Source organism: Seriola aureovittata, chromosome 11, assembly GCF_021018895.1.
Source record: "Seriola aureovittata isolate HTS-2021-v1 ecotype China chromosome 11, ASM2101889v1, whole genome shotgun sequence".
NCBI classification, from domain to species: Eukaryota; Metazoa; Chordata; class Actinopteri; order Carangiformes; family Carangidae; genus Seriola; species Seriola aureovittata.
The window spans coordinates 16,113,472-16,141,172 of record NC_079374.1 but is presented as its reverse complement, the minus strand read 5'-3'; the positions used below and the strand labels follow the sequence as shown (position 1 = coordinate 16,141,172).

Below are 27,701 nucleotides of genomic sequence, written 5' to 3'. Positions count from 1 at the left end.
TAAAAAATCTGCACAGATTCTGTGAAGGATCAGACTATTGGAAATGGTTATTCCATTTTAAAATTCAAAATATCTGGAGAAAATCTCTCTCATTTAAAAAGATTTATCAACAAAAAGTTTTATCTGTAAACATCAACAATACAAAGAAAAAGTAATATATAATAATTGCACCACAACAAATACTTACTCACTTACTCACTATATTAAACGTTTGACCACCTCACAGCCATGGCCCGTATAGGCCGTGACATCATTGATGACATAAGCAAGAGCTAAAAAAAACCGAAGTGTTTGGCTGCCACCCCTTTTATTAACTGCTGGGGTCCATGGGGAGTATTGAGGATCAAGGTCATGGGGGTAAACCAGTAATGCATGGTAGAACTATATTTAATCAACAATAGAGATGGTTCTGTAACAAGACACAATGCTAACCACAAGCATACTGTTTACAGTGCTAAAGATTCAGATTGAAATCTGGCTAAACAATGCATTAGCTACTTACTTTGGGACATTAAAATTACAAAGGAACCTTTAGCTTTTCCTAACCTGAATGTTACATGGCTATCATAGCTACTAGCCTTTGGATATTACAAGGCTGGCTTTAAGCTTTGTTAAACAGTGTCAGTAATATTAGCTTCCAGTGTTTGTCTTCAGCAGTTTAATGGTAAGATATGAAAGCATGTCAGTAGCATTAGCTGCTAACTTTTAGAAAAGAAGGCTAGCATCAAGCTAAGCACTGTGGTGTTATTAAAGTAAATCAGACATTATAAGGCTAGCATTAGATACTAAACTTCTAAAATGTGGACATATTAATAATATTTTGTTTAACCATGTTAAATGATGAGTGATCCTACTTTTATTTTTGATATTTCCACATAATAAGCTTGATAACTTAAACGTCATGTGTTATATTGCAACTCTAAGTGACTCATGTTTGATTAACAGGTTGCGACCAACATGGTTGAGTATTTACAAAATGCTAGTCCAGTACCAGTCAACTGTTCCCGCACCTTCTGTGCCCTGAGGACGAGATGACGACATGCCAGTCTGTAAATACTCTCTCTTCAACATCAAATGATCTTATTGATTATACTGATAGACTACTGACAACAAACAGTTGTTAGACTTAGTAACTTTAATAAGTAGCATAAAAGATTTCCTGGACAGTCATCGCTGCTGTTAATTCAATAGAAAGGATAATCAGTACATACCTCAACTGTCACATGCAGAATGAGTTCAACAAAGAGATTCTGACAGTTCTTATGACTACCAATTTAAATACATATCAACACCTGAAAAACCAACCAGTGCTCAATTCAGTAACTAGATCCCTGTAGCTGAATACTCTGGAGGTGTCACCTGGCAACAGGTGTTATAACGCCTGGAAAACGACATGAAACACTGCACTTCCACACACCTGCAAGTGTGTGTTGTTCAAGCCAGACACCAGAAACTTCATGTTGCTGTTGAGTGAAAGGAGGATCTAAAGACGGTAAAAAGGGTTAATGTTGTCTATGACAAAGCATATCTTAAATGTTGATTTTTTTTTAAGCTAATGTTTTTCAAAATGAGTGAGCCTACATCTGGACTCTGAATCAGAAAACACTGGAAGTAAAGTGATAAGTCACCTTCTTGCATGTTAAGTGCACATTTGAAAATGTATATCTAAATATGTTTGGTGGTAATGTGAAGCCTGGCTGGACAGCAGATTGTTTTTTTCTGGCAGAGAGTTTCACTGTGGTTAATATAGTTTAGAGAGGGTGGAGCCAGTGCAACAAGGCAACTACAGCCTCTTTATCCAGCTGAGTGATCGTAAAGGATTTGTTGCCACTGCATGACATGAAGACTGAATCAGTGGGTCAGTGTGGACTTGTAGCTTTAGGTCCTTATTTGAAAATCCATTTGTTGGAGTTGTGAGTTTCTTTCTATTCCAGGGGCTTCAGTGGAGGAAGTAGAGATACTGCACAGCAGCTCACGTGTCGGCAAGTTAAAGGCATATGTCAGAATGCTTAAGTACCGGCTTTGCAGATTTTATAGTCCATCACTGACAAGATACACACTCTGCCCCTTCCTTCACTAGACATAAAGTACACAGAGTACTTGCACAGAGCAGAGGCTTGCAAATGGTAATAAACTCTATTTTTTACTTCATCAGAAATGCTACCTAAATCTGAGAATAAGGTTCACCCGCAGGAAACAGTCAAGCAGCTGCAGCGGAACAAACGGAGACTAAATAAAGTGGTTTCTTGTTATACAAAGGTGAGTGTTTTATTGGTACATTTATTATCAAATAGTGATTATTATTAAACAATTACCAGTGTAAGTATTGAAAAGAAAATTGTATCATATTTTATAAATTGGTCTTATGTTTTGAATGTAAAGTATTAATCAGCAAAGAAGCAAACTACAGTTATGAAATAAATGTAGTGGAGTAATAAGTACAGTATTTCCCCCTGAGATATGGTGGAGTAGAGGCATAAAGTAGCATAAAATCAAGATACTCAATTAAAGTACCTCAAAACTACACTGAGGAACAGTATGTGAGTGAACCTAGCCTACTTGTTGTATTTACCTCTATTACAGCTGGGAAAACTTGAACTATATCCATTACTCACAAGTCCAGTAAATTGTTTTGATTTTATGTGATGAGTCATTTATTAACTGCAAACTACTGTGCTATGTATCCATTTTTTTTTTCAATTGTTAAATGTAAAAAATGTTAGATTTCATTATGCTGCTGTCGCTTGTAATTAATCCACTGTCAGTGCTGCAGTAATCTATTGATCTAGAACTGTGTCTGGCTACTGCCTGTCCCATAAGAAGGAGGTTTAGTCAGGTTTCCCACTGCTGTAGTTCTGTTCTGACATCACTGATGCAGTGCTGAGTGCAAGCCAGCACCCACAGCACCGACTGCAGAGTCTCCCTCTCTCTCTCTTTACAGGCTGTCAGCTCTCAGCCTAGGGCAGATCTGTGCAGCATAATCCTTCCATGTTGCCTCCAGGATGGGAGAAGCTGAGTTGGAGCCCCAGCTGATTCACACTCTGGCTATCAGCGCCGCGAGACCCTCTAAACATCTTTCTCTCTCCCCTTCTTACCAGCGCTGTGCATTCGGCTCCTGGATCAGGGAGAACATCTGCAAGAGGGAATGTTGCTTCTTTGAAAAACATGTCAGGTAGGCCGAGCTGCTCTGTTCTGTACTGTGTTGGTTTGATGATGAAAGTCTCTGAAGTGACCTTGTAGTTGCTGCTGCTGCACAATAACACAGAGATACTGTTGTGTGGATGCAAGAGGAGACCTTGGCCTTGCTGTGAGGACAGTTACATGATGATTGAATGTATTAGCTGTTTCCAGCAGTTGCTACTTTACTAAAACTGTCTGTCTAAGGAAGCACTACAAGTATTATCCACTGTTTCCCCACTAGAGAGGATGTATGTAACTGTGGTTACTCAAAAACTGATCATGTGGATGAAGCCATCAAGCCAGAGGACTTCACAGGGGAGACATGGGACAGACACAGACATGTTCGCGAAGTGCCTACTGATGCTTTTGGAGACATCAACTTTGGTGGTTTGGGACAGAAGACAGGAAAGGTGAAACAATCCTTTCTTCTCTACCATAATAACATAAAATTAATGTATTGAAATGTGTCCCTATATGTCTTTATCTTGCCTTTTGCGTCTCTGTTTCTACACGTGTCCATCCTCAGTATGTGCGAGTGTCCACAGACACCAGCCCTGAAGTCCTGTACCATTTACTGACTGAACAGTGGAAACTTTCCAGTCCCAACCTGCTGATCTCAGTGACCGGAGGAGCCAAGAACTTCTATCTGAAGGCTGGTCTGAAGAACATGTTCCACAGAGGTCTCATCAAAGTGGCCCAGACAACAGGTCAGCCAGCCAGAGAGAGCAAGAGAAAGAAACGTGTGTGTGAGATGTAAAGGTGTACAAATGATTAGCCAGACAGTCTATGAAAGGATGTGTTTTATGAATACATGTGTAGTTATGGTGTGTGGGTGTATGCCAACTCCAGCCTCCTCTCTGTGTGCTCCACCTACATTCAGATTCATGCAGTCAAAGGTTTTGTGGTATGTAGTTAAATACACTTTCTACTGATGCCTCAAAGGTTCATTACTTCTGTCTGGCCTGTTTTTACTGCTTGCTGATCTTATTGACTGTGTTTTATACTACATATATAATCAAACTGGATTTGAAGTATGTAGTGTGCTCACATATGTACTCAAAGAAGCCGGCCATCAAGCTCTCACAGCTAGGACAAATAATAGCTTCCTTAAGTCATTGTTTGATTTGTCTGCACACGACCCAAACCATTTCCTGTTGGTACATTATTCAGTAGAAATTATTATTAAATTATTTAGATACTAACTGTTAAAACAGTATAAAGATTAGCATGCTGTGGTCTGAGGTTTTTTTTTTTTTCGTGTTGGTAAGGCCCCTTAGTTCCAATCAAATCAAATTACATCTTAAAGAGGAAGTTCCTGGTTCAACATGACAGTATTCTCATGCATACAACAAGGTCCATCTTGGTGTGGTCTTGGTCAACCCCATCCAACTCCTCTGGGGTGAACTCCCACAAGAGCAAGGAAGGCTTTTCTCATATAACAAGAGACAGAAGGTTAAATATATGGCCACAGCCAAGAGATGATTAGTTGAGCACAATGACCGAAAACTCAGGAAGTCACTGCACCCCGCCTAGAAATGGTCCGACACGTATCCCCCCCATGAACTCATAATGTATCAGTTGTAAACTTCAGATTGATTCTGATTCATGAGAGTGGTATTGATCTTCTCCTCTAACTCTCAGCAAGAAAGCAAATATGCGTATGTCAAACTATTCCTTTAACGTCCATAGTTTTGGAATGAGATCTTTGGTCATATAGTGTATGTATGATTGACTTTGTTTCCATGCTGTGTTGCACACAGGTGCATGGATCATCACCGGTGGTACTCACACAGGTGTGATGAAGCATGTAGGGCAGGCTGTGAGGGACTACGCCCTAAGCAGCAGCTCCATGCAGGGTCAGATTGTAGCTATCGGAGTGGCAACATGGGGAGTAATTCACAACAGGGATACTTTGGTGAATTCAGAGGTAAGGTAAAAACATTTACACATGTGGCTTGTCTCTTACTTGTGGCAAGAGTCATCATCTGGGTAGCATAGAGTGTAATTATGATTTCCTCTCACTCCTATTCCACCACCTCCTTCTCCGCAGGGTTGTTTCCCAGCCCATTATCCGATGGACATCAAGGGCCAGAGCCGGCTATCCTGCCTTGATAATAACCACACCCACTTCCTGCTGGTGGATGATGGAACCCACGGACGATATGGCGTGGAGATTGAACTGCGTAGCCGTCTGGAGAAATGCATCTCCAGGAAGCTTCTTGGAAACAAAGGTTAAAAATAGCTGATGAAGTGTGTACGGATGCAACAAGACATGATAGATAACATCTCAAATCTGTTTCTTTTATCTGTTTTGCTTTTAATATTGATTTTTATATTGTCCAACCTCCAGAGAGCGGTGTGACCATCCCTGTGGTGTGTGTGGTTTTGGACGGAGGTCCAGGCACTCTGAATGTGAGTTATCAGTTTTAAGCCTCTTTCTCTGTCTTTGTCTGTCTTGTCTGACTCTTGTGTGTCTCTTCCCAGACTATATATAATGCCATGCTGAATGGTACACCGTGTGTGGTCTTGGAGGGCTCTGGGAGAATAGCAGATGTGATTGCCCAGGTCGCAGGATTGCCAGTGACCAGGGTCACTATTGTCCTCATCCACCAGTTGATGAAGAAGTTCTTTGGTCAAGAGTATGAAACCTTTGCTGACCTCAAGATCATAAAATGGACCAAGATGGTATGTGAACAGATTGATGACCAATTTCCAAACTATTGTTTATTTCCATAGTCATTGAAAACATAGTATCATCTCAGTTAATATCATTCATTAATTCAATAACATTTTTGAGAAATTTCAAGCTAGAGTAAGATCTCAACATAGCACAAAACGTACCTCCTGGTTGCGTCTGATGTGGAAACTATTGGACCTTAGTGTTGCATTTGATACGGTGGATGTGGTGTGCCTCTGATGTTTTTTGTTTGTGTGCTTCTTCTTGGAGAAACCATGGGCAAATATATAAACTTTCATTTTTATGCTAATGGAATTCAGCTAAAAATATGAAGCTACAGCCAGAGGCTAGTCAGAGGCTCTTACCCTATATCCAGTCTTTCTGCTAAACTAAGCTAACCAGCTGCTGGATTTAGCTTCATATTTAATGTACATACATCAGAGTGAAGTCAATCTTCTCATCTAACTCACCTCCAGAAAGTGAATCAGTCTCTTCTTCCAATAGTGAATCAGTCTATTCTTCCAATAGAATCAGTCTATTCTTCCAAGTGTAAGATACTTTCTCAGTTGCACTTCCTTGCAATAGCAAGAATCTTAATAAATTCAAGGACGCATAATCATATCACCCCTATCTTAGTCTTCCTTCACAGGCTGATAATTCATTTCAGACTTGATTTTCAGATTGGTTTCCTGTCCTGGTTATTAAATACAGTGACTTTGTTACTCTTTGCAGGAGTAACTTAAAAGTCAACTTTCAAGACCCATCTTAAGACATTTTTTTAAATTAAAAAGTGCTATATAAATAAAGTTATTACTGTTCCTGTTCACCTGGTACTTGCCCACATCCTGTTTCTCTTCTATTACAGATTCAGGACATCATTAGGATGCCGCACTTGCTGACAGTATTCAGAATAAGCGAGGATGTTCATGGGGACGTGGATGTGGCTATTCTTCAAGCACTACTCAAAGGTAGACGTATGGTTTTCACAAAGATATCTAGTACCTGACTGGACTGACTGTGAGTGCACAACACAGCATTAGGCATGAAGACAGAAGCACTTTGTGCGAAGCCAGCTCTTAGTATAGTATTATGTTGCTTCTCAGAAAACTAAATGACTGGACAAATGTGCAGAGATGGAAAACCAATACAGTTCATTCAATTCATTCTTAGAAATATCCAGTGGTTCTTATTAAAACATATTCTGCCTCGTTTTGAAAAAGGTTTATGGATGTAAACCAAGCTTAATGCACATTGTTGTAGAACAAGACTGAGCCAAAGTGCACTAAGACAAAGAGGGAGCCCAACAGCTTAGACATTCACTTAACATTTTGATCGTGATGAATCATCATTCTAGCGAAACTGCTATGCCAATTGTTTCCATCACTGAGCTCCACTGGAGTAATTAAAATGGATTTCAAGGCAGTGATCCTGCTGTAGGACACCCACTTTCTTCTGTAGCCACAAAGTTCATTGTAGAATCTTTGTAGTTCAAGTAATGCTTTGCTACTGATGCGTGACCTTGCTGTGTAGCTGTTCAGATAGCATTTTATAGTGTAGCCCATTAGTCAATTAATCAATTTGTCAATTGAGACAAAATAAATCAGAAATTTTAAAGTTGAAAAATGTTTTAGTCAATTTTAAAACTAAAACGACTATATTATCTGGTTCCAGCTTCGCATATATGAGGAATGTGAGGCTTTTCTCCATTTAAATTGCTTTAAATTTAATATCTTTGGGTTTTTTTTACATATTATGACATTTTAGGAGTAAAATATTTGTCAGTTGATGAAAAATAATCTTAATAAGATCAATGCACAATGAAAATAGCTGCCAATTGCATCAATATGGACTAAAAAAATGCCTTGATTGATGAAAATGGATTATCTCTTGTAGAGAGACTGTCTTGTAACAGAGGCTTTAGCTCTAAAGCAGTCAATCAGTCAGTATAAATAAACTTTGTCACTCTACAGCTAAAATGATATTAATATCATATTCTATTCTATTAATATCATATTATATTCTCAACTCAGCTTCAAGGACCAGCGAGTCACTGGGGATCGAGAGCTGGAAGAGGCAGCTGGAGCTGGCTATAGCCTGGAACCGAGTGGATATAGCTGAGACTGAGATTTTCACTGAGGAGAGCCAGTGGAAGGTGGGTCGGCAGGTTATACAGCATAATAAGAACAACAACACTAGCTTTGATCCGTCCCAGATATGACCATCGTCTGAACTTGACCCTGTGCTGCAATCCTGCTCATCACTATTAAGATAAGATAAATAAAAGGTGTAATGGACTGGAAGCAGCAGCAGTCAGCTGACAAGGTTTACAGCAGATACAATAAATGGTCTGTTTGATTTTAACTAGCTGTGAGATAAAGTGGGTACGGAGTCAAAAGGAAAATGTAACTTTCATGCCAAACGGAGGTTTAACAAAACAATATTTAGCAAAACAATGAAAGATTTTTTATTTTCGTATCAAACTGTTGTTCATTGTAATCCTCGAGAAATTAGCAAAACATTTTAGTTGTGAAAATTTCTACATTAAAATTTTGGCAACACTTTGGTAATACCTCATATCATAAAGGTTTTATGATTCAAGGGGCAAAGAACAACTGTATCATAGAATAGTGTAGATTAAGGTAAGGTAAAGTATTTTTTCTCCGCACACTGCTGTGTTGATGAACCTGACATAAAGTAAATGAGTTAGCAAACACTTCACACTTTTCTCACATTTAAAAAAAAAAAACAGTGATAGCTGGGATCCTGACTGTCTTGTTCTCCTGCTTTGTCATCATGCTCTAGTCCAGTGACCTCCACTGGGCCATGTTCTCAGCCCTGGTTGGCAACAGGCCTCAGTTTGTAAGTCTGCTGCTAGAGAACGGCGTGAGTCTGAGGGATTTCCTGCATGAAGAGGAAACTCTGTGTGAGCTCTACAAACAGCTTCCCAGCGGCTTCTTTCTCAACAAGCTAGCCAAGCGGGTCCACAGCTCTCGCAGCAGGAGGCAAACGTTTGGCATCAGGCTTAGAGCTCATTCAGGGCAAGGTGAAATGATCTCCATGACTCATGTATGCGATGAGGTGCGCCACCTGCTGGGCAGCTTCACCCATCCCCTCTACCCTTCCTCCACCATGACATACCACCTCAACATGACTATGGAGGATGCATCTTCATCAGTAAGTATGTTCATCCATCATCTGTTGGGCTTTGCTTAAAAACCTGCCTGCAGGTCTGCAGGGGGACACATCAGAAAACACTGTGATTGAATGAATAGAGTTTGACAACCAAAACTAAAGAATCCTTCATACTGTACATCCTGTAGACACTCATCAAATCAGGTTCATGGCATTTAAGAAATTGGACTGATTCCAGTACCTTTTTGGTCAAAATAAATAAATAAATATTCCCAACAGAATTTCATTCGTCATTGTGGAGAACATCTTTAGACCTTCACAATGAGAAATAAACTTCACAGGATGAATAACTGAACAGTTGGCTAAAAAAAATAATGAAATATATCAAATATCAAATTGGCTGGGCCATGCCTTGGGTTCATTTGGATGGATGCCATCAGTATTTCTGACATCGTGGCTACAGCCATAAACCATACAATTAATGCAACACATTCCTTCACTTCTCCTCTAGCTGTCTAAAAGTCAGACGGACCCCCAAGCTCCACTCAGGGACAACAGTGCTGAAGCACAGAGGGACCCAGGCAGAGACCTTTTCCTTTGGGCTGTCGTCCAGAATAACAGGGAGCTGGCTGAAATCGCCTGGGAGCAGGTGATGAACTTATACGGACAAAATTTGAAAATAGACATTTCTTTCTGTATCTGTATCTGTCTGTGTCTGTGTATGTCTGTGTCTGTATCTGGGTCTGTGTCTGTGTCTGTACAGTGTAGAGACTGCATGTCTGCTGCTCTCGCTGCCAGTAAGATCCTGAAGAAAATGGCAGCAGAAGGAAGTGATGCAGACGAGGCGGAGGACATGAAAGAGCTCGCCAATCACTATGAGAACCACGCCATTGGTATAAAACCACAGACATAATGTGTGGCTTTACTTATGTTAAGTACAGTCATTTTACAAGCATATCATTTATCTTCATTGTGTGTGTGTGTGTGTGTGTGTGTGTGTGCTTGTGTGTGTGCGTGCGTGCGCGTGCACGTGCGTGCGTGCGTGCGTGCGTGCGTGCGTGTGTGTGTGTGTGTGTGTGTGCGTGTGTCCTAGGTGTGTTCAGCCAGTGCCACAACAGTGATGAAGAGAGGGCTCGGAAGCTGCTGGTTCGTGCGTCACCGTTTTGGGGAAGGACGACGTGCCTGAGGCTGGCACTGGAGGCTGATGATAAAAGCTTTGTAGCTCAGTCTGGTGTTCAGGTAGATAAAATTGTTATTTTGTGCCACTGATCAGTGAATTAAACTTGGTAAATAAGTCTTTATACATTTCATGTTGATACACATACAGTATATGAGTTTTTGGTATTAAATCTGAGCAACATTAACTGCTGCAGATACAGTGTGACCCAGTCTGCTAACATGTCTTTTCCAGGCTCTTCTGACTCAGATCTGGTGTGGTGAGCTTTCAGTGGACAACCCTGTGTGGAGGGTGATGGTCTGCATGGTTTTTTTCCCTCTTATCTACACTGGCTTCCTGGTTTTCAGGTCAGTCTTATTGGCTGCAACAAAATAAAAAATCTACTTTCTGTCTTTCTGACTTGAAAATGTCACTGTTTTTAGTAATCTTGTTTAGAAACAGAGTAGTTCTCATTGTGCAAGATGCTGTATAGAGGGATGGATAAAATAAGAGAGGTGTCACGTCAGAAATATATGAATTATTAGAACAGCATAAGAGCTTAATCATATGTAGGACGAGCCAGCTTTAAAAGAGGTCAGGCAAACACACACTTTCTAAAGATAATTGAGACCACATACAAAGTTCAATAAAGGCCAAATATTTTTCTTTCTAAAGAGACAAAACACTATTAAATTACTGCGAAGAGAACAAGTCTTTACAATAAACCAAACACAGACAGAATTTGACACTCACAATTGCATATTCTCAACAAGTCAGCATCTGGACACCACTTGTGTCCAAAGCTAAAGCACACAGATGAAAACTCTGTGTTAGAAGCCTGAGTATTTAAAAAAAGTAATTCTCTGATAAAGCTATTCTTCATATTTATCCAGTTGGGTTTACATTTGGAAAAAAAAAGACACATAATGTCAGCAGCTATGTTTACCACCGTGTTTGCTAATCATAACTGATTCATGATGCATTTATGAAATCAGATTTCATTTGAATGTTATCTCTAATTTAAGGTCAAGTACAAATTTGATGTTTAGTGTTCTCTGAGTGATGAACATATTTCTATAGTGATGGTCAACAGTGTTGTTATTATTCTCCCCAGACGTGATGAAGTCATCCAGAGAGAAACGGAGAGGAGCGAGGAGATCAAGACAGTTGAGTCTGTGACAGGAAGTACACTTCGAACAAATTCTCACAGCCTGTAAGTAGACATATAATACACTGATTTAAACATCAAGTTCAGTCTAACCCCAGCCAACACGGGACCTTTCTGTCCACAGTGACCCCGCCAGGCTGCGGCGCCTGAAGCCTCTGGGCAACTGGTCCAAACTAGTCTGCCTGCACAGCTCTCCGCAGGTGAAGTTTTACTGGAATATTGTGTCTTACTTCGCTTTCCTCTTCCTGTTTGCTGTGGTGCTGATGATCGACTTCCAGGCTACGCCCTCTGCAGGGGAGCTGCTGCTCTACATCTGGCTGATCTCTCTGGTGTGTGAGGAGGTCAGACAGGTGAGATATATATATATATATATATATATATATATATATAATCAACATGCTACAAAGAGAAATACCAGGTGCTCAAGGTTATGATGTAGTCAGGTGAATACAAGATGCTTTTTAAGTTCACCTGGTTAACTTTAGACTAAGGGAAGACTCTGGGCTTACCTCAGGCACACTCACACAGAGCCCGGGATATAATTAAACTGCCTGATTATATTGGGGAATTTCAGAGTAAACCATGTCATCGCACCTCCCTTCTCTACGTTCTCTCATTATTGCTGCATACAGAGTTTTCCTTTTTCTAAGAAATATTTATATCACTACATTACTAAAATCCCACTCATCCAAGTAATAATTTGTCTTCTCTCTCATCTCAGCTGTTTCATGATCCTGATGGCTTTGGGTTTCATAAGAAAGCCAGGATGTATATCAATGATCTGTGGAATATTTTAGATGTTCTGTCCATCCTCCTGTTTATTATTGGCCTTGCATTTAGGTAAGTTTCCATTGTCCCAGACAAACACTTCAGGCCATGGAAGTGCTATCCACCTCCTGGGCTATGTGTGAATCACTAAGCTTTTCTATTTCAGGCTGACATCTAAGTTGTTCTATGCGGGTAAAGTCCTCCTCTGCATCGATTTCGTGGTCTTCTGCCTCCGTCTCATGGCCATCTTCACTATCAGTCGAACTCTGGGACCCAAAATCATCATAGTCAGGAGGATGGTGAGAGGGTTATATTCAAATATAATGAATGCTGACATGTGGGAGCGACTGCAGAACACAAAATGCTAAGCTCCAAAACACCTTTTATCTAATACAAAAAGAGGCCTCTGGCTCACTGCGCCTCCATCTGGCGTCTGCAGATGAAATGTGCTCTTTGTGTTGCAGCTGGACTGTCTGTTACCACACTGGATTTCAATCATGCATTCAAATAACTTTCAATCAATCCATTCATGATTTTCAAAAGAATATATTATTCTACTGTATATTCAGAGGTTATACCTGGAGCAGCAGTGCGACATTTTAAAAATTGAAACTTGTCATTGCAAAGTAGATAATCTGTTAAAGAGCTGTTGTTTTTGGTGACATGGAGGCTGACGAAAACAACTTTCTGAAGTTTTACATTTAAAATTGTAGCTCAGTAAAAGTCACCCACCAGACAATAAAGTCACTACTGTACATGCTTTACATGTCACCAGTCACAATAATCAGATGTGTCCCTTTCTTCGGAGTTTCTAGCTTGTGACTTGATATTTGTTTGTTCTCCAGATGATGGATATGTTCTTCTTCATGTTCCTACTGAGTATCTGGGTGGTGGCGTACGGCGTGGCCAAACAAGGCATTCTGATCCACAATGACAATCGGCTGGACTGGATTGTCCGTGGGGCAGTTTACGAGCCATACCTCATCATATTTGGGAATTTTCCCACTAATATTGATTGTGAGTGGAGATACAGAAAGTTGTTTTCTTTGCAGTTGAAACATGTAGTTCTAATTATTTCTGTGTATGTTAATCAAGTTTTACAGATATAATGTTTTAGTTTCAGTATGTCAGGGATACATTCTTAACTTGATATTTAAGATATTTGTTTATTTCAGATATCATCACTAAGATCTTTTCGCCCTCTGCAGATACGGCATTTAACATAGACTCCTGCAGCATGAATGGCACCGACCCTCTGAAGCCCAAGTGTCCCGTGCTTAATGAAAACCAAACACCAGCCTTCCCTGAGTGGCTCACCATCATTATGCTTTGTGTTTACTTGCTCTTTGCCAACATACTGTTGCTCAACCTGCTCATAGCAATCTTCAAGTGAGTTCTCCTCGGCATCACTGTGTCTTTAGTCAGTCATCATTTCTTGAGCCTGAGCTTTTTAGTGCAACATAATGTTACAGCAAGCTGAGATGATAATGTCTGGTTATTTTCACTACTTTACATCCTCTGCGTGCATTTGCTTTCTTCCACAGCTTTACGTTCCAGGAAGTGCAGGACAACACGGACAGAATATGGAAGTTTCAAAGATATGAGCTTATTAAGGAGTACCACAGCCGCCCAGCTGCTCCTCCACCTTTTATCATCTTCAGCCATCTTTACCTCTTCATCAGCAAACTGGTGCTGCGCAATCCTCCCAGTATATACAGGGAGTTCAGTACGTATTGAATTATTTATTTCTTCCTTTTCTGAAACTGGACCTCATGATGAGATGCTGCGGATTTCCTCTCTCTTCTAAGCTTCGTCACCCTGTCAAAAACTTTCATACACTGTCATTATTAATTTTTCAACAACAATGGTGCATTCGTGAGCTAAATTATTGCCATTATACTCAAGTCCATGAAGAAAAGATGTTGTATTTCCACATCTGCTTTGGAAAAAACAGCCTTTTTTCATTTGAGAGCTTTTATATTAATGTTTTTGTAGTGGGTTTTACAATCTCCCTCCATGTACAACTGCCTGTTATCACATGAGCGGAATACATGCTTCACTTGACAACAGCTAAAGCATCTCCATCACGACAGAGCAACTCCATCTGCAGAATCAACAAGTTGGACCTTGTGGTTTTTTAGGTCGAATTCATAATTATAGTTTCCTGAATTTGTTCCTTTACTGATCTTCAAAAGTTCATACGTTGGATGTTAATGTTCCTGTTGATAATTCTCCAGCCATCCAGTGACACCTCATTGATGAACTTTTTATGCCTGATGTTCAAATTTTTGGTGTTCACATACAGTTTTCTTCAGGGTGTTAAACATGTTGAAATATCCCCTTCCTGGTTTAACTAAATCCTAGTGTGTCGGAAATGGGAGTTTGTGTGTGTGTATGTGTATGTGCATGTGTATATGTACAGTTTTAGGTAAGGTATACTAAGCATGTGACACTTTTTTCAGAAAATAAGCTTCCGCCGACAGAGGATGAGGAGCTGTTGTCCTGGGAGGCCTTGATGAAAGACAGATACCTGCTGTCCACACAGCGGGAGCAGAGCCAGAGCACGGAGCGACGCATCCTTGACACAGCCCAAAAGTAAAATCCCACAGGAATGTAGTAATGTGTGGCTGCAAAACAATCCTCTAGGGAACTGCTGCGTATGTGAGACCCCTTATCACACTTTTAATATGTCTTTGAGTTCTGAGCAGTGCAAACAAAGTGTGATTTTTACCTTCTCAAACTGTGTCATTTGGCCTTTTTGAGACTGGCAGAGATAAAAATTATCCAGTATTTTTCCTGGGATTTTTCCCATTAATTGTCTTGTGACCCCTTGGTTGTATCTTGCAACCCTTCTTGGGGGAGCCTGACACCACAGCTCTATGGAGCTTGGTTGGAAATAAACTTCAAACTTTAAACTTTAAACTAATCTAATCAATATTTTGTATTAATAATGGATCAAATGGCTATGTGAATGTAAAAAGATGTCATTCCAAGAGACAAACCTACAGTGAATTACCACTCTTCTCTGCAGGTCAGCTCAGTCCTGCAGATTTACTGTTTCGGTCACTTTCATGATTCTTGTTAGCCTGATTCCAGCAGGTAGATGTTTTCGGCAAAAAAACTGCCCCATATATCCAATGTGTGCTACATGCCCAGCACCAAACAGCAGACAGAAAAAGTTAGTGCCCAGCTGTTGAACACAGTGAAGCATTTAGCAGCTACAAAGCCAGATATTGCCCTCAGGAGCGAGTGGAGACCAAAAGAGAGCCGAAAGGAGAGAGGATGTCGGGCTAAATTTGGAAATAATGCCAAAAAAAAGATAATGTTGGTCTGTTACTGCAGGATGTGTAAATAGCCAACTATTAGCTAACAGGTTCACTACGTCCACTTAAAAGGCAATATTATGTTCCTGCAGTAGAGGAGTCTGCGGTTTCACAACCTCTGTCCAAGGACTGCATTTCTAGGAATTGGCCAGGGTCAGGGTCAGGGTTAGGTTTCCAGTAGAGAGCAGGCAATGACACCACCCAAATACTACTTTCTATCAAGCGACAATAGGTGGCAGTGTCATGAAAAAATAGGGTCCTATGACTGTGGTCCTGAAATTCCTCTACAGGAGGAACATGCTACAATTAAAAGGTGCTAATATGTGAATGTCATGTTCTTGTTCCACTGCCCTCAAATGGTTACAAAAATCAATTAAAGCAGGTTTAAAGGCATTGATCATCCTTTTGGGAAATACCCTTATTCACCTTCCTGCCAAGACTTAAATAGGCTAGTGAACGAGATTATCTTCACATAAAGATTAAAACAGGGATTATTTTGTTACCTTTGCACTGAGCTAAGTTGCCTGTTGCCACACTTCAGCTTAACTAATTTAAGATAAAGAAGATAAAGAAGATAAAGAAGCTAAGATAAACTAAGCTAAGCTAAAAATGAGCTAAAATAAGATATGCAGCTGCTGGCTATAGCTTCTTATTTAATGGACAGACACGTGAGTGGTATCAATGTTCTTATCTAAACCAATCTTTTAATGCAGAAACATAGTCTTATGTTTTTATGGTTTGATAAGGTTCAAATTCTACTGTGACTAAATATAATGAGCATATAACATCAAACAGTCTGAGTGATATCCAAACGAACGGCATACTGTGCTTGTTTGTTTCCTGAGGGTCACCACCATAACCGAACGGCTGGACAGGGAAGAGGAGTCAAGCTTTGATGGCATGTTGAAAAGAATGGGTCGACTAGAGGAGCAGGTGGTAACCTGATTATTTTGGGATCACTAATGTTGCATCTGTGTCTGTAACATAAGTTAGGAGTTAAGGAGTAAGTTAAGAGTAAGGCACGATGCAGAGAAGTGATGATGGCACACTTCTTGATGCATCCATGTGTGTTTGTTGAATTTTAGTCCCAGATGCCCCGTGTGAATAATCAATAATCTTAATCTTCAGTGTTGTATAAGCAGTCATCAAAAGTATTTGACCCACTTTTATTTTATTTCATCAGGTCATCCAGTCAACCAGAGCCCTGCAGTGGATTATGGATCATCTGAAATCTCAGGGTCTTGCCACAAAAGAAGCGCAATCAATATGTCAGGAACCAACTTCCTCATTCACCATTACTGTTCATTTACATATTGTTTTTATTTTGCAAATATATTATGTGTCAAATTTTCTTTTGTTTGCACTCACTTTAATTCTTCCCTGCAGCATCAACTACAACAGATGAGACCCCTGAGACTCTGAGAAATATGTCAGAGAACGAGGTTGGTTTCCACGCGAATGCTCGTCAGTTTCACTATCCGAACAGCAAGATCACACGCTTCCCTGTGCCTGAGGAGAAAGTGCCGTGGGAGGTATTTCACTTATATTTCCACCACAAAATCACCAGCTGCCTGAAAAGATGGTTTGAATTTATTCGTTTGTTCTCATGTCCTCTTTTTTCAGGTCAGCTTCAGCTCATACATGCCGGATTATTATGAAGACAGTGGGGACCATGTGGATAGGTATGCACTGACTATGAGAAGAACATACATCATGTTTTGTTCCTGTACAGCTTGATATTTGCAGCCAAGATGATTGATTCATAAGTAGTGTTTTTATCAAGAAAAAAAAAAAAAAATGTTTTAACTAAACTGAAAAGCTACAGTAATTACAGTTTTCTGACCTAACCCTGGGTCCACTCTCTAATTACAAGGCAGCCTCCTTATCCCTTAACTTTCATATCTTCTTTCTCAACACAGATCAGAACCAGAGGACTTGGATAAATACAGGTATGAGACAAGATAACATACACAAGCCATCAAATGGTACTTACAGAAACCTGCCAAGCATGTCTTGATGTCTGATATCTGTCTTCCCTGTCATCAGAAACCCAGGAGGGCGGACTGGCCTAAGGGGACAAGGTGCACTCAACCAACTGGGTCCAAATCTGAATATAGACCTTGTTGTTACACGGTAGGTCACCTTATGTCCTTGTAGTGCATTTGAAAGAGGTTGTTTCACTACCACTGTGTCACATGGCATGATCTGAGATTTTGAAAATTGATTTTTAGCTGGCGTGACAGCGAGAGATCTGTTTTGGAGTACCTGGCAGTTTGGGACGAGAGCCAAGGAACCTTGGCTTTACCAGGGGTGAGTCCAGCTAAATCGATGGTCATCACTCCTTATTTCTCTAGCTGCTAGAGTAAACTCAAGATTGTCACAGTTTATGATTTTCTTTCAAACAGTACCCGTTTTATCACAGAATCTGGGGAATAGCATCTCATCTTTTATCTGGAACAAATCCATCTCAAGGATTAAGAAATCATATGTGGAGAGACAGAAGGCAGACAGGGGATTGGCGTTGCCAAACCTTTTATTCACATGGTGGTTTATTGGGTATCACAATTTTAACACAATAATTGACCAGTATGGGCTGAGACAGAGCAGGTCTCGTGTAATTTGGTTTGCTTTGCACACCACTACCTCTCAGCAAGAAAAAACCTGACAAACCCCAGTGTGATTTCACATGTTTGGCCGGGTTTTTTTTCTTTTCTTTTCTGTTGCATTGTTTTGTTCGTCTGTGTGTAGGCACGTCTTATTGCACATTGGGCTTGGTGTATTTTGCTGAGCTGTGACATTGATTGTTGTGATTTGTGTTGTGTCGTAACGAGCAAATACATATGTTGGAAAAGTTCAATAAAAAGATTCCAAATTCAACCCTCAGGGACCGGTCCAATCTGCTGATCAGCTGCCAGTGACGCTTAAGAGAACCATGGGAAAGACGCTGTATGAAAAGATAAATGCAAAAGTATCAGAGGGAACAAAGGTGGGTCTTTTCAACACTTTGGTCAAATCAAAAACTAGCCGGAATTCTTAAGGAATAAGAACAAATCTGGTCAAGGAAACATTAATTAAATACATTTTGACATTAATTAGGTCTTGAGATGAGATTTACAGTAAAGATTAATCAGTTTGCTGATCTGACCCCAAGAGGACAACTGTTCCATAATCTAGGAACTATGACAGCAAAAGCTCGACAACAAGACAAGCAGGGCACAACTAGGAGCCCTTTATCTGATGACGAGAGGCCTTGTGGTCCTAAATATCTACACTGTTGCCCATAAAGCTGGAATAATTTTGTTTTCAGACACAATCCTCTGTTTATTCCTATTTAAATGCATCAGTAATCACTTTGGAAGAGATTGACTACTAAAGTTTTGAGAAGATAAACACTTTATCTGTCAAGAATAAATCACATGGTCACAATCATCATGGAAAGAGGCAAAAAATATTTTATTCCAACTTTATGAGCAACAGTGTATATGGGATCAGAAATTGTTTTACTGATTAGTGTCAACGAATGAGATGAATAAGATGAATAATAATTGTAAAAATGCTTGTCGATGCTGACATTGATGAACTTGTTGCTGTGTTTCAGGTGTTTGAGGGTTATGTGGATGACTGCAGGAACACAGATAATGCCTGGGTGCAAACCACTGTGCTTAATATTCACCTGAGCAGAACAGACCAGGTGATGGTAGATGTCAATAATATGGTGAGAACATTATTGTTTTATGGTTTTAAAATATGTAGAGCATCCATTATTTTACAAGTACACAAAGACCATGACTGATTTGGTTCCTCTGCTTTTCGGTGATGTTAATGGACAAAATTCAGGTCACAATTCTCCCTATAATAAATATATAATCACTTACCCCTGCTTCTTCTTAGATGGTGAGCAGCCACGACTCTCTTCAGTGGCAGGAGGTGAGCAGCAAAACAAGACTTGGCTCAAACCAAAGAGACTCTCTGCGGCAGGTTGCTGAGCTGCACAACAGGAAGTTCTGATTTACACTCTGCTGTAGCTGCAAATCTGTCTCTTCATACACAGGTTTATTTCTGCCTGTTAAATGTGGCCTTTTTTTCTTTAAAGCTGACATATATCAATTCTGTTGCACTGAAAGCACTTGACTTGACAAAATGACTGAAGACAAGATGCTGTAAAGCCATAATGTACAGTACACTGAACTGGACGATTTTGCAACATTTGCCAGTAAACTGACACACTGTGTTGTTCACTTAATACACGTCTAAGAATTCACATGTGTACAATGAGAATGAATACTTCAAATTGTACTACAGTACAATTTTCAAGTAGTTGTACTTGTGTTTCCCCCCTTTTTGCAACCTCCACATCTACTTCTATATTTCAGAGGGAATATTGTACTTTTTACTACACTATATTTATCTGACAGTACACAACACAACATCATTATCAATATACTTAGTGGAATGTGCCATTATGTACTCACTATGTTTATTGATCACAAAACTTACAAATGCAAACCATTATCTTATATAAAATGATGCATTGTTACAGATGAAAATGCCCAACACAATATAAAGTAGTTACATCTGGAGCATCTGCAATATTAAAATGCTACTTACAAGCAGATGTATCATTGATAATAATCCAATCTGAACCATACACCATAGTGAGTACTTTTATTTTTGATATATTTTGCTGCTAATACATTTACACTTTTACTTGAATAAAACTGTGAATGCTGGACTTTCACTTTTTTCCCTCCATGTCAAGGTATTGATGTATGTTGCAGTTTATGTCATAATCATAAACTTTCCAAAATCAAGCACTCTGTGCCTTTACAATTATTAAAATGCTGCTTACTACAAATTGAGTTGAGTATTGCCACTGTCCTCTCACCTTGTTCTGAAGAGAGGTTAAACACAACCTGGACACTTCTGGGATTTCTCTCAGTGCAGTGAACTCATTCATAGATATCTGCTATTTGCTCTAATTTTCGACAGGGGTCCTCTCCACCTGCCAAGCATGCAGCCAGGTCGCCTTCAGTTTCGGAGCAGCCTCTAAGAGCGCTCATTGGTTCAGGCAGAAGTGGCCACATAGTGCAGTATCGGTTTCACACCCTGTTTTTGCTCCTTCAGATAAATCGATCACTCATCTATCAGAAAAACGGTGATATTCATGTATAATCGGTGAACTGACTGCAAAGTCCCAATATTCGTTTGAATGAAGACGTTCAATTTTAAAAAAAAAAGATTAAACTCAGTGTACTCTGTGCGCACTCTTATTTAATAATAAAATACCTATGTTCCTCTGACGTCTCTGTCGTTATTATTATTATTTGTCCGGTAAATCCCGGCAGTGCAGCGCCATTGAAATGATACTGGGGCTATTTTTAACCACAGCTTCAGAGAGGAGATAAAGTAAGAGCTCCCACTCTGCTCTTATTCCACGATACCACAAACAGCGCCACACAGCTGTCAAATAAAGAACTGACTTATCGCATATGTTGATTTTTTATTTGTCTGGTTGTTAGTTGAGTTCTCCCTGGAGCTGTCACACCACCCATTCATACTTCATTTTATTTTTTTTGTGCTGTAAATACCTTCTTCATTTGTGTAGTGCTGTGGATTGTTATAGGTGTATAATACATGCGCTTTTTCAGGAGCTCTTGAATTCATCTTCTCCATAGACGAGCTCTGAGGACGCTGGTGTTTACAGGTGAACGGACCAGAGTGTCCGGAAGTGACGTGTAACGCTCACAAGACTAAACCATTATACTGGACAGATATACAAATAGATGTACCGAGAGAGGGAGAGGGAGCAGCCGGACATCTCTGACGGACTGAACTGAGCTGAACGGTAAAACTTTCCACTGTATGCGACATTTGTCGAAAGACGTAGCGTGTGGGATTAAATTAAGACCTTCACAATTCCACAGTTTGGCGAGAAGCGATGTGTTTTTGGTGGTGGGATATGAAGCTAAATGTGCTGACTGAGGCAGCTGTCAGTGAGCCGCGCTCCGTGGGCATTAGCACGACGATGTTACACTGTTATACCAACTGTTTACGCTGTTTATGAATGAATTCAGTGCAGCTAATCTACACCTGTTACCACCCAGTGTTATCTCAACGAGCCTGCACCACTAGTCTCAGTCAGCAGGTACCAAGTGGGCCTCGCGCATTCAAGTATTAAAAGGTTGTGTGTTATTATGTAACCAAGTGGACAATCTTGTTGTACACTGGACTGTTAAGATCCAGAGAAAAGACTGTTGTCTTGTCTGTTTAACCAGAAGCAGGAGAAAATTATAGACTGCTCTGCTGTTGCAGGAGGGGAGGCTAAATTATAGTGGGTGGTGAAGAAATGTTTGTTTTTGCGTTAGATACTCAGAATGTACTTTTTGTTTAGTATTTTTGACTACGTGGCTGTTAAAAAAAAAAAAAGAGATCCTCGCTGGAGCAGACTGGCTCTGATTTAATATTCTGTGGTGTGTTCAGTAGGTTACTTCTTTTAATAGAGGACGTTGTGTGGTGTATACACTCAGTTTGTTAAACTAATGCACCCTAATAAAATAGTCCTGCAATAAATCCTATGTTAATGAAGGTGATCATTTTCAGTCTTATTGGAGAGAGGGGTTGATTCAACATTGTGGTAATGATTTAGGCTGTGGTTTGTAGTTTTGTTGTATTAGATTCCACTAGACGGTGTCCCGAATGTTTTCTCCACCCCATTTATCACAGTAAGGGTAAAATGAATGCTTAACACTCCTCTCAGTATAATGCAACACAATTCAACATATTTACACACTAAAAGTGGGAGAAAATCATTGTCTCGCAGTCTCAAATACATCTCAAGTGTGGCTTTATGAAATCTAGAGCTGCAATGATAAGTCAGTGGACAGACAACTTATGATGAATAATTGTTTTAGTCATTGTTAAAGCAAAAATACCAAACATTCACTGTAGCCAGCTACACTTCTGTTAGTTATTGTACTATACGTGTAGTATGTACAACCCATGAAACCATGCTGTGGTCAGTTGAGGAAGTGCAGGTGTTCCTCTGTTTCGCATACCTTCAGTATCCTGTCGTGTTAAAGATGACGTCACGATAGCTTTGTGCATTGTTGCTATAGTAATGGCACACCATTGACGGGGTACCATGCAGTGGAAAAAGAAGTATCTGATACCAAAACTGATTAGAGTCGAGTTGAAATCAGGTAGAAAAACGGTATAATCCACACTTCTGTCACAAACTGCAGCCTCCAGAATCACCGTAAACCTGAATCAGCACTGCTTTAAAACAGTTTCGACAAAAATTTAACAATAACACGGTCATGAACACAGAAGTTATTGCAGGACTGCTGAATTAAACTGGATTTGTTTTAGCTAGGTGTGCCTAACAATAAAAAAAACTTATGTTGTATCATTGTGTGTTCAGGTTTAGAGGTGATGTGCAGCGGTGATCGGCCTCAGTGTCCTGTGTCAGATGTGGGACTGGTAACATTTCACCCTGCACGCTCTCTGTGAGCAGTGCAGCAGTGGCCATCTGACACAAATCAGAGACGATCATTCATCTGTCTTTCATGAAGACTTGATGTCACAACAGTTTTATGGTTGGGCTGCTTTTCATTCCTGTCCCACATACTTTGACAGTCAGCCAGTGTTGGAGAGCGTTACATGTGTGATTGGTGGATGCTGTGTGCTGTCACGGCAGCAGCATTGTGTTCCACCCTCATTATGCTGAGTGGGACATTTCCAGTTAAGTGTCCACATGTGTCACTAATGGCTTTGACTCTCTTGTAAACTCCTGCTTGTCTGTGGTGCACTTACAGGTCACACTCAGCACCAATCAGCCAAATGCAGTCCCCTACTGACATTGAGTTGAAGGCTACACCTCTCAGGTGTTCTTAACTATGGCACAAAGACACCTAACACCAGGTCTACAGCAAACGTGAGCACCTACACATGTGGGCCATTTTAGCTTCTCGCGGCTCTTCAACATAATTTCTATGCACCACCTTTTAACACACGGAGTGCATTGGCATCGAACCCAAGCACTGCTGCCAGCAAAGTATGAGCAGATTGTTTTTCTTTTCAACGAGATGCATTAGTGAAGCCATGACTCTTCATTTAGGCAGAAACAACAACATCCGTTTCATTTCCAGATACATTACAGAGAGAGTTGAAGTACTGGAATTTCCTGCCCTACCGCATTCCTTCAGCAGCTAATATAATATGACTGCTGCTTAAACAATAAGATTGGCAATATTGTAAGAGGAGCTGAAACAATTAATCGATTGGTCGATGGACAGAAAATTAATTTTGATAATCAATTATATTATTTTACATTTTATTCAGTTATTTATTGAGCTTATCTTTGGGTTATTGACTGTTCACTGTTTATAACTGTAGCAGTATATAATATAGCATATCCCTCTATGGAGCTCTACTGTTACTACACCATTGAGCCACACTGTTGCACTCAGTGACATGTTCCTCCATTACCACAAATATGGACACTGTTTATTTTAGCTCAGTCCCAAATACACAATCCTGGTGCTGTAAACATTCACTAGAGCACCAAATGTGTATTCTTCCACAGATGAAAATAGTCCCCAACTTTTTGTAAAAATAAGAAATCTGTTATTGTTGAGACTGAAAGATCATATTTGAGCCTGGAAACAGTAGTAGACAAAACAATCTCACCACAAAGTCCACTTAGTGGTTATTCTGGAGCTTTCAATCATATCACTTGACTTTCATCGGCAGTTGAAGTTTGCCCAATTGTCATGATGTTTATAATATCAGCTTTGGAGCATTTTTAGGGACTTTTTTCCCATGTCAGTTTAAAGAAAATAATACAGTTTTGACAGAATGATTTATGTCTTCAGCAGAAATGAATGGGTGTGGGGTTGAGTGCCACAGACATTGTCTGGATTTCAGAAAGCATTGAAAGATGGACACATTGTTGGTTCTGGCCTTTTTGACCTTTAGGATTTATTGACAAAAAGAAAACTATAGAGTAACAGAAGTATTATCCTTTAAGTATTTCAACCCACAAATCCCATCTTCTTAAAAAAAAGTGGGTCACTCTGGTGATACTGTTGCACAGCAAGTCGCAAAATGATGTTTGTCCAGGTGTCGAAGAGTCCCTGCACATCTGAGCTATCGAGTCACGCGTCGAGCAGAGCGTCAGCACAAGCACAGGAAGGGGTGATGGTCCTGATGCTGGCGTAGAGGCAGGAAGCTGTATTTATGTAATTGACATGTGTAGCAGCAGCAGCAGCAGTAGCAGCAGCAGTGTAGCCTTGCAGCTGGTCTGATCTCTCTAATCCCAGCCCTGGAGACTCGGCTTGTTTGTTTAAGGTCACATTTATAGAGCTGTGGCTTTAGTCAGTGTCATGTCCTATCTGACTTATTGAATAAGCTTGTTGCTGTGTTTCATAAAATGAAACATGTAAAATTTGTATGCATCATGTTTGGTATGCTGCTTCTGATGAAGATCCACCACAGCCATCAGCTGTAATATGAAAAACCAAAGAACACTGTTGTCTGATTTGAAAGGTTAGATGTTTGAGTGAGTGATCTCTCGTCTACACCAGTTACTCCATTTATTTATTTATTATTGAGACAACACTAATCAGCCAGAATAACTGTACACTCCTGTGTGTGTGTGTGTGTGTGTGTGTGTGTGTGTGTGTGTGTGTGTGTGTGTGTGTGTGTGTGTGTGTGTGTGTGTGTGTGTGTGTGTGTGTGTGTGTGTGTGCGTGCGCAGGGCCTTTGACTCATAGTTTTGTATTTCTTTAGTTGTGTAAACTCAGTTAATCGATGCATTTGTACATGAAAACAAAATACAATTCTTCTTATTTTTTAGAAACTTTGTATTGACATTGTACATTTTATTCATTTAATGCCACATTTGATTTTGTTCAATGTGTGTATCAAAGTGTCTGGGTCAAAGAGTCGAATCTTGGGTTGCCCTGATGGTCTACTGGTTAAATAACTAACTCCTATATCTCCCCTCATTCACTGTCACATCTCTACTGATGTTATCTAACAAAAGTATAAAATCCTCCAAAAGAAGATGAATTAATCTCTCAGCTTCAGTGGGAAAAAAACTCAAATATATTTGTGTTTTTGGGTGTGCATAGTTGACATTAATAAATGCCTAAATGCTAATGTCTAGAAATAGACATCATGGAGGTGTGTGTGCTGAATGTTTACGCTGTGTACGGCGCAGTCACTGAACGACGGTTGAGTGGAAAAAGCCAAACAACAAACGTTGTGGTAAATGAGCGATGTGAACATGAAAGTGTTGCCCCCGTCCCTCTCTTCCCCTCTCCCTCTCTGTCTGTGTCCTCTCTCTCTCCCTCCCCCTTCCTCTCCTCCCCTTTCCTCCCTGGGGCCTTCTCCTCCTTTCCTTCCTTCTGACTGACATTTTTGTAATGACACTGTCTGAGCTCCACAGGCCCTGCCTCCATCTCATCCTTAGCTTACTGTGCGCAGCATGCAGGGCCAGCTTGTCACACCGAGAGCCCTCCTGGCACGCCTCACGTCTATATCAGACCACTAAATGCCAATAATGACAACTCAGCTTGATTAAGAAAGTGAGCGTCTTCCATCTTCCGGGCTCCTGTGTTCTTTTGGCTCTCCTGCAGATAGAGTTGTCGTATGCCAAAGGGTTTACTGGACACTCGCAGACGCTCTGATGGTCAGCCAGTTTGAGGATTGGGATTCTGTTGAGAAGTGGGTTAAGCCCCACATCTCTTTATATTTGGGAAGGGGTATTACAGTTGTGACTGTGAGGGGGTTAGATTAAGCCAGCATTGTTGAACCCTAAGTGTGCCTGGGCTTTGCTGCTAATATTATGCTTTACTTCCTGAGGCTTTGCTTCCTGAAGCAACAGTGGGTGGATTGGCAGAGCAGTCTGCATCTGCTGGTTATTTTAAATCCACACTCATATTTAGACAAATGATAAATTTATCTGCACTATTTAGGTTTTAAATGCGGCCGCACACCACGAATCCCTTTATACGAGACAGTTTGATCAAAATGCAGTTTAAGTGGATGCTTATTTTGAATACAAATATCTATATAATATGTTTTGGTAGTGTGTGTGGTTTGGTTTGTGTGTGTGTATGCATGCATTGTATGCAATTGCACATGTCTTTTAATGTACTTCTCTCGTGCAAAGTGTCTGCTAGCCGAGCTTCTATAATTACCACAGCCTGCAGCGCCTCATGGGGAGCATATTAACACACACGAGTGGAGGAGCAAGAACCAGAGCACATGCACAAGTCATACAGACTGAGTTTGTGTGTCTGTGTGGCTACGGTTGTTTGAGTGTGTTCGCATTATCTCCCACCTCCGATGTGAGCATCTATATTAAATGATTGACAGTGATGCACAGTGAATCGTAGATCGTGGTATAATGGTATATATTTTTGTGTATCCATTAATAAAGCTTGTTGCAATATGGATAATTTCCTTAAGTCGGTCACAACATATGAGTGTGCAGCATGAACCACGTGACCAAAGCAAATGTTAAACTGGAGCAGCAGTGCGCATAAATAAGAGGTAAACTATATAGAGCGGGTAGCCTGACTTATACAGATTTTTTTAAATTCAATTGCAGTATACAGAATGCAAAATACTGATATAGCTGATCCCAATAAATCGACGAAAAAGGCAATATTGGCCCAGCCGTTTAATCGGGCTAGCTCTACCACAGACCATCTTTGTGAGAAAGAACATTTTTCTGCCATTTTGTTTCTTTTTCAAAGTTTTTGTGTGATGTGGTAATATGTTGTTTTTAGACCATATGACTGATGATGGCAGGTGTGGATTCTGTGAGACATTTGGTTTAAATTTGTAGCTGTATCCAGCAGTAGAAATAAGGAATTATTCATTTCATATTCCCAACCACTGGACAAAGACAGAGTGATAATCTACTATGACTGAAAACTGCTCAGAAGAAGTGATATGTGTGCTAAACAATGATTATTATGACTATGTCATACTCTTAATTTCTCAGAGGATCATGCAGCTGTTTATTTTACGTACAGTGTGCGCTCTGCCCTGCCGTCTCATCTTGTCTTTGTACAGCTGTGACCTCACCAATTCGTCTGACCTCTCACCCCAGCGAGCAGCAGGCAGCATCAGCACCATACACCCCCAGCTACACAGCTGTAATCCTAGGCAGACCACCACTGCCTGCCACCCACTGCAGCCCCACACTCTTTGTTATATCCTTCTTTAGTATGTAGAAGGAGGAGGTGAAGTGTATGTGAACATGACATCCCAGCATGTGTTCAT

General features: G+C 40.3%; 2 protein-coding genes and 1 long non-coding RNA gene across 5 annotated transcripts in view; 2 read left to right on the top strand and 1 right to left on the bottom strand.

The window, feature by feature from the left end:
• The first annotated feature begins 1,415 nt into the window (after positions 1-1,415).
• trpm2 (transient receptor potential cation channel, subfamily M, member 2) lies at positions 1,416-20,704 on the top strand. Of its 3 annotated transcripts, none has more exons than XM_056390211.1 (33): positions 1,416-1,492; positions 2,156-2,259; positions 3,099-3,172; positions 3,422-3,590; positions 3,707-3,887; positions 4,941-5,107; positions 5,231-5,411; positions 5,531-5,592; positions 5,665-5,865; positions 6,723-6,825; positions 7,888-8,009; positions 8,660-9,031; positions 9,501-9,882; positions 10,083-10,228; positions 10,401-10,513; positions 11,260-11,358; positions 11,438-11,663; positions 12,035-12,153; positions 12,248-12,380; positions 12,927-13,098; positions 13,290-13,470; positions 13,626-13,807; positions 14,544-14,676; positions 16,250-16,337; positions 16,588-16,672; positions 16,791-16,936; positions 17,028-17,086; positions 17,324-17,353; positions 17,451-17,537; positions 17,636-17,714; positions 18,289-18,390; positions 19,003-19,119; positions 19,296-20,704. In XM_056390211.1, exons 2-33 carry the CDS (start codon positions 2,158-2,160, stop codon positions 19,410-19,412), a joined length of 4,530 nt encoding a protein of 1,509 aa, XP_056246186.1. In that variant the 5' UTR covers positions 1,416-1,492; positions 2,156-2,157; the 3' UTR covers positions 19,413-20,704. The 3 variants fall into 3 exon arrangements, with proteins under 3 accessions (XP_056246186.1, XP_056246188.1, XP_056246187.1); XM_056390212.1 differs by lacking the exon at positions 1,416-1,492 and having other exon boundaries at positions 1,770-2,259; positions 9,501-9,638; positions 9,753-9,882; XM_056390213.1 differs by lacking the exon at positions 1,416-1,492 and having other exon boundaries at positions 1,768-2,259; positions 11,438-11,513.
• Positions 17,821-20,429, bottom strand: LOC130178100 (uncharacterized). Its single transcript, XR_008829107.1, has 3 exons — positions 20,290-20,429; positions 19,280-19,391; positions 17,821-18,348 (listed from the first exon to the last, which is right to left on the bottom strand). It is a non-coding gene; the product is annotated as an uncharacterized LOC130178100 (long non-coding RNA).
• A 410-nt stretch (positions 20,705-21,114) lies between the features above and the next one.
• Positions 21,115-27,701, top strand: part of si:ch211-45c16.2 (mitogen-activated protein kinase kinase kinase 13) — a 33,004-nt gene continuing 26,417 nt past the window's right edge. Inside the window, exon 1 of the mRNA XM_056389738.1 lies at positions 21,115-21,249. The gene's annotated coding sequence lies outside the window, so the exon portion shown is untranslated. The remainder of the gene's footprint in view (positions 21,250-27,701) is intronic.